The sequence below is a fragment of the Sciurus vulgaris genome, assembly GCF_902686455.1.
Source record: "Sciurus vulgaris genome assembly, chromosome: 14".
Lineage (NCBI taxonomy): Eukaryota > Metazoa > Chordata > Mammalia > Rodentia > Sciuridae > Sciurus > Sciurus vulgaris.
In genome coordinates this window covers 60,213,825-60,221,230 of record NC_136475.1, presented here as the reverse complement: position 1 = coordinate 60,221,230, position 7,406 = coordinate 60,213,825, and the positions used below count along the sequence as shown (strand labels likewise).

The 7,406-nt window shown below is 41.2% G+C and overlaps 1 protein-coding gene across 1 annotated transcript; it reads right to left on the bottom strand.

Annotated features, from left to right (window-relative positions):
* Nucleotides 1–902: 902 nt before the first annotated feature.
* ATP6V1E2 (ATPase H+ transporting V1 subunit E2) lies at nucleotides 903–1,725 on the bottom strand. Its single transcript, XM_079111155.1, has one exon. It carries the CDS (start codon nucleotides 1,674–1,676, stop codon nucleotides 996–998), a length of 681 nt encoding a protein of 226 aa, XP_078967281.1. The 5' UTR covers nucleotides 1,677–1,725; the 3' UTR covers nucleotides 903–995.
* Nucleotides 1,726–7,406: the final 5,681 nt, after the last annotated feature.

The following is a 7,406-nucleotide window of genomic DNA, read 5'->3' as shown; positions in this document are numbered from 1 at the left end:
TTTCCTATTTAATGTCTTCCTAAGTAGAGAAAAATTAAAATTGTAAATTATTAGGATGAATTTAACGATCTTATACTATGTAATGCCCATATGCAAAATCAGCAAAATAGCATGATCTGATACTTCACAGGTCATGCACAGACCCTCAAAAACTCCTGAGGGTCCTGTCTTGTCACTTGAGCCGGGATGTCCTTCTACCAGTCACCAGACCTATGCACTATCTGGGCCTAGGATAGGGATGGACACCATTTTGGCTGGCCTTGAGACTGCACAGCCCACTCCAATCTGCTCTGCATGCCCACTAGGCCCTCTCCAGAGAGTGGCAATGTTCACTGGACAAGGGAGGGAAGACTGGGCCTCAGGACTGCAGGGGGGCTGGAAGTAGGTAGCCAAGAACCCATTTTGGGGAGATAGGTAGGCTTCAGGAGTCAGTAGCATGCATGAGCTGAAGCTCCAAAACCCTGGTGCATGTTCCAGTGTCCCACTGGGGCTTCACTTTCCAAACACTATAGAGCTAAACTGCAGGTACTGGGCCCTTGTGACAGTACTGACCACATGTCTATGAAGTTGGCCCTTTGTGATGAGGAAGACCTCAAAACTTATCACATAACACAGTGCAGGTAATGAAGCTGAAACCAAAGAATGACAACAGATTATGTATGTATATTGAAAGAAGAGAGCACAGGAATGCAATTCACATCTCACCCAAAGCTAAGCAAACATGCAGGTGTCATTAGTTCCCTCATCCAAGACTACAGAATGGCCCAGAAGCTGTTGTATGTGTGGATGAACTTGAATTTGATTTATGAGTATCAATTTGAGCTTTATTCCAAAGTTAACAATACATAATACCTTTAGCTATTCAAAGCTTCATGAAAGAAGATAGGACAATATTGGAGCTTTCAAAGAAGAGGAAACATTATTAGTTTCCTTTGCCCAAATAACTTACTTTTAATGACTTAGCAGTTTAACCCAAGTTTCACTTTCCAGAGCATTTATATAAAGAACTTTCTATTGGGATTAGCTCCAAACAAAGTCATTCGTATTTCTGGCATCTTTTGCTGGGCTGAGAGATCCAGTCGACTTTCCAGGGTATTGGAAACCATTATTTTCCGATTGCTGCTATAGATCTCCACACCTCCAGCAGCATTCACACCCAGGTATTCTTCTTGATCTATGTGGATATCCACATTTTTTTGGGTTACCTTCTTGTACTCAGGGATAGCTTTTTGCACCGCAGTCTCCACCAGGGGGAAGTCCTGGGGCCTGCATCGCACAATCATCACGGGCTCCAGCAGCTGGAGCATAGCCTGGAACACTAGTTTATCCAGCAAATCCTGGTAGGTTTTTGGGTCCGCCACAATTCTACTGAGTTTCAACTTTGCATCACTGAGCAATTCTGAGATGAGGTCATCTCGGGCTCTCAGGACTTTCAGCCTTGCCTGGTTCCTCATGGTGGACAACTGAATTTTCTTCTGCTGCTCTATCTGCTTCTCCTTCTTCTCATAATACTCCATGATCTTCAGTCGTTGGGTTTGCACAAGACGTCCTTTCTCAATGTTGAACTCCTCCTCAGCCTTGGCATCTATTTCCTCTGCCTTCTCATTGGCTTCCTGCTCGATGAAAGCCATCATGTGCTTAATCTGCTTCTGTACGTCAACATCACTCAGTGACATGGTTGCTCCCAGAAAGGTAGACAGAGGGAGAGTTGGTGGGCCCTCTGGTTTCTTTGATTTAGGGCAGAGATTCAGAAGTGTCTCTGAAGTTCCACTTCCTCAGCTGTGGAATACACAGAGAATGAAAGAGAAAGTCAGAGCCTAAAGGAAAAGAGCAGAGGAACAATCTACATACCTCTCATCTTACGGATGAGGAAAGTAAGGTCCAGAGAGGGAAAGCAATTTGTTTGAGTCTATATCCTAGAAGCATTCTGAGTCTCCAGCGCTCCATTCATTGTCTTTTTCTCATCAAGAATGATTGACAGACCTAGTCCAAAAGTTCCCCAGGCAGTTATAGTCCAAGACTCGGGAAGCCAATGGAATGGAAATACCAAATTAATTCATAAATGGAAAGAAATGGCACATTTTGTGGTGGAAAGGACTAGGAAGAATCACAAGACACTGTGGTCAGACAGGATTCAATCTAGGAAGTCTGAACTGAAGTGAAAGGATTTCAAGAGCCTTCCAAGTGATACAAAGTATAGAGTCCTGCTAAGGAGGTCATACACCTTGGGAAAAGCTGGGAGGTGGAGAGGCTGAAAGCAGTCTTTTTACTGGGAATGAATTTCAAACCTGTACATACCTGAATCACCAGGGAAGGTCTGGAAAGCTGTATTTCTTAAAGGTTCCCCAGATGAGGGGTCAATAAGTGTGTTCAATAAATCCAGGAAAATGATGTATAAACAAAATGAAAATGTAAAAAAGAATCAAATTTTGGAACTGAAGAATACAATAATTGAATTAGTAAATTTGTTGGAGAAATACAATGGCAGATTTGATCAGGCAGAAGAAAGAATTAGTAAATTCAGTCAGGCCACTTGAAATTATCCAGTTAAAGGAGCAAAGAAGAAAAAAATAAAAAGTGGAAAAGCCTAAGCAACTCATGAGAAACCATTAAATGAACCAATATTTGCATTATGGAAGTCTCAGAAGGACAAGGGAGTAAGGAAAGAACAGGAAGCTTTTGAGGAAATAATATCCCAAGACTTCCCAAAACTGGGGAAAGAAATGTATATCTAGATTCAAGGCATACAACAGACTTCCTCTAAGATAAACCCAAAGAGGTGCACACAAAGACATAATCAAATTGTCAAAAGTCAAAGAGAAAGACTTTTAAAAGCAGCATGAGAAAGAGTCTAGTCACATAGTAGGGAAGTTTCTAAGACTACCAGTGGATTTCTCTGCAAAAACCTTGCAGGCCAGGAAGGAGTGGGATGATATATCCAGAGTGCTGAAAGAAAAACACTTTCAGATAAGAAATACTATATCCAACAAAACTGTCTTTCAAATAGGAAAAAAAGAGGGTCTGTAGTCCCAGCTATTTAGGAGGCTGAAGCAAGAGGATCACTTGAGTCTAGGAGTTGAGTCTAAGAGTTCAAGATCAGCATGGGCAAAATAGCAATACCCCATCTTAAAAAAAAAAAAAGAAAAAAGAAAAGAAAAAGAAAAAGATACAAAGACTTCCCTAGATAAAAACTGAGTAAGTTCACCATCACTGAAACCTAAACCTGGGTTGCAAGAAATGCTTAAAGAAATCCTTCAGTCTGAAGTAAAAGGACACTAGATAGCAACATGAAAACATATGAAAGTAAAAACTTCACTGGTAAAATTAAATATTTTGGCAAATATAGAATATTGTAATAATGAAGTACTGTAACAGTGGTGTGTGAATCATTTTTAATTCTGGTATAGAAGGTAAAAGACAAAAAGTATTTTTAAACTATAAAAACAATATAAAAAGATAATTTGTGATAACAACAGTGAGTGTCGGGTAAAAAATAGTTTTTCTATATGACTGAACTTAAGTTGTTATCAACTTAAAATTGATTATTATAAGGTGTTTTAATACACTTGATTTTAGTCAAAAGGCTGAGAAGGGACCCATAAAATGTTTTAGTAAGCCCATGGCTACCTTGAAAAAAACACCTGCAGAAGATACACAAAAGGACCCCAAATGGCCAAAATGATCTAGAGAAAGAATAACAAATCTAGAGATCTCACATTTCCCAACTTCAAGACATATTACAAAGCTTAAGTAATCAAAAGTTCTGGGAATAAAGACAGAATAATAGACTAAGGGAAGAGAATGAAGAACACAGAAATAAACCCACACATTTACAATCAAATGATCTTCCACAATTGCACCAAGACTACACAATGGAGAAAAGATAATCTCTTCAACAAATGGTGTTGGGAAAACTGGATATCCACATGCAAAAGAATGCAATGGACTTTTATCTTACATAAAATATCAACTCAAATGGATTAAAGACTTAATTAAACTTAAGACTTGAAATTATAGAACACCTAGAAGAAAACAGAGAAAATCTTTATGACATTGGTCTTGGCTATGATTTCTTAGCTATAACACCAAAAGGAAACGGAGGAGGAGGAGGAGGAGGAGGAGGAGGAGGAGGAGGAAGAAGGAAGAGGAGGAAAACAAATGGGATTTTATTGAATATAAAAACTGCAAAGCAGACATCAATAGAATGAAAAGGGAAACTCTGGAATGGGAAAAAATGCAAAGCACATATCCGACAAGATGTTAATATTCAAAATGTAGTGCTGACGATATAGCCCATCTCGTAGTGTACTTGCCTTGCATGCACAAGGCCCGGGTTCGAATCCCCAGCACCGTGGTATTGGGGAAAAAACAAACAAACAAACAAACAAAATGTGTAAGAAACCTCTCCAACTCAGTAACAAATAATTTTTAAATGGGCAAAGGACTGAGTGGACCTTTCTCCAAAGAATACATACAAATGACTAACATGTATATGAAAAGATGTTCAATATTACTAGTTATGAGGGAAATGAAGATCAAAATCACAATGAAAAAAATTTTTTAATTAAATTAAAAGAAAAACACAATGGCTATCATCACCTCACACCTGTAAGGATGGCCATTGTAAAAGAAAGGAAGGAGGCAGGGGCGGAGGTGTGGATATGTAATCCCAGCAGCTCAGGGGGCTGAGGCAGGATGATCGCGAGTTCAAAGCCAGCCTCAGCCAAAACAAGGTGCTAAGCAACTCAGTGAGACCCTGTCTCTAAATAAAGTACAAAATAGAGCTGGGGATGTGGCTCAGTGGTCGAGTACCCCTGAATTCAATCCCTGGTACCCACCCCACCCCCTACCAAAAAAAAAAAAAGAAAAGAAAAGAAAGGAAAAAAGAGAGAGTCAGGAGGGAAGAAAGATAGGGGAAGGAGAGAGAGGGACAGAGGGAGGGAGAAAAAGGAAAGTTACAAATTGGCAAGGATGTGTAGAACGGAATGCCCTCCTTACTGTGGTTGAGAAGGTAAGATGATGGAGCACTGTGGAAACCAGTATGGAGGTTCCTCAAAAATCAAAAATGGTGGGCTAAGGATATAGCTCAGTGGTAGAGTGCCTGCCAAGCATGCATTGAGGCCATGGGTTCAATTCCCTGTACTGTAAAATAAATAAATAACTATAAAGAGTTGTTTAAATTAAACATAGAATTACCATGTGATCCAGCAATCCCACTTCTAGGTATGTATCCAAAAGAATTGAAAACAGAATATCAAAGAGATACTTGCATACTCATGTTTATTGCTATCACAATAACCAAGAGTTGGGAACAGGCTAAATGTTCATTGAAGGATTGAAGGATATAGAAAATGTGCTATATTCATAAAATGAAATAGCGTTCAACCTTTAAAAGGAAGAAAATACTGAACATGGAATGAACCTTGGGGACATTCTGCTTAGTGGAATATGTCAGTTACAGTGGGGGAAATACTGCATTTTCTACTTACATGAGCTATTTGAATAATCAAACTCATAGAAGCAGAAAAACAGAATGACAGCTGCCAGGGTCCCGGGAGGAGGAGGAACTGGAGAGTTGCTGTTCAGTATGTGTAGTTTCCATCATGCAAGGTGAGGATGTTTTAGAGATCTGCTGTATAATAATGTTCATTCAACTAACAATGCTGTACTACACTTAAACATGTGTTAAAAGGGTCAATCTCCCATTGTTTTTTAACACACACAAAAAAAGTGTGCTGTTCCAGAAAGATACACCACTCACGCTGAGCTTCATGGAAAATCAACCCAGTCTCGTGGCAGTCTACTGCCCTTGGGTTCAACCTTACACACTGTCATTAGAAGCCAAAGAGAACTTTTTCAATCCCATCTATTCCCATTATCTTAGGAGGTACTTTTTAAAAAATTATATTTTTGTAAAAGGAGCAAAATATTCTCTGCTCTTCAATAAGTCGATTAAATGGTTTTTAAAAAAAAAAAAAAAAAAAAATACAACTCCCTGAGTAACCCTGCTGATCACCAGCTGTGGGAGCCACAATCAATGAAAGTAGAGAAAGTGCAATGCAGGAAGCCCCAGGTTATGTGTGTGGAGGAAAAAACATCCCCTTACCAATCCCCTGCCAAGGACAGCCTTTGCTCTGGCGCCGGGAGTCTGTGCACAGAATGTGGAACTTGGAATGCACCCTGGAACCTGGCACTGTCACTTCCTTCGTTGTACAGGCGACCCTCACAATCTGACCAGCAGTCTGAATCCACAGAGCCAGGCTGTCACTGGGAACTGAAGGCCAAGTCTGCCAAGAGGAGGCCAGGAGGGATTTCCTTGGCAACGAGGCCATGACCCCGGCTCATTCTTGTACACTCCAAATCTCAATTAAGTTAGCACACAGTGGGCTCCACTCTGGGGTGGGCTCACCTTAACAAACGTGTGTGGACCCAGGCAGCCAGTTTATTAATTTACTAATGAAAAATACAGCTGTCGGGCTGGCAGTGCATGGCTTCCTTTTTCAGAATGTGAGTCGCATGGGAAGCCGAATCTGAAGGTTGTTTAATGAGAAAACAGCACAAGCAAAATTCTCCAGATGGTCTTTAAGAGATTCACACCCACCACAGAGGTGTCATGCTCCAGTCCACAAGGGAGACACCTCTTCATGCCCAGACAGGGTTTAAACGGGCATGGCCAGCATCCATGGTGAGGGCTCTGGAGTCAGACTGAAGAATGTCTAATTCTGCACTGACCATTTGTATGACTTTGGCAGAGTAGCCCAGCCCTCAAAGCCTTAGTATCCTTATTTGTATGATGGAAATAATAATGGCAACCCACATCGTAGAGTTATTGTGAGGATTAAATGAAAGAAGTGAATGTTTATCAAAATACTAGGCACATAGTTAGTCTTCATGCTTGGTAGTTACCGACATCACTACTCTCAATGTTACGCCACTCTGTGTGTAACAAGTAACTAGGACAGATTGGATGTCCCCTTCCTAAGTGGAAATATATCCTAGTCTTGCCTCTGAATCTTAGTACCCTGCCTGGATTTTAAGGATACCCCAATTCTTCGTGGTACCTTCACCCACAGTCTCAGGCATCAGCTGCATCCGTGGTGGTGATGGTGGTTGAATTTCCTAAATTCCAGGGCTCTTAGCTGGGGCCAAGGTAGAGTCATCTCATGGCCTGTCACATAGCCCTGTCCCTGATTCTGCAGTCCCCAGTTCTTTTGCTCTCCCTGCACCCCCACTTCTAGACAGCTTATCGGTGCCAGGACTTGGAGGCAGCCGCAGGGTGGGGCAGAGTTAAAAGTCAGGCTGGAGCAAATGTGTCTGCAGGAATGCCAGTGCCCATGTAATGTGTCTGGCAGATGTAACTCCCAGGCTGTCTGGGATGGGGATTATGAGGCCACATGGGCCTGGGA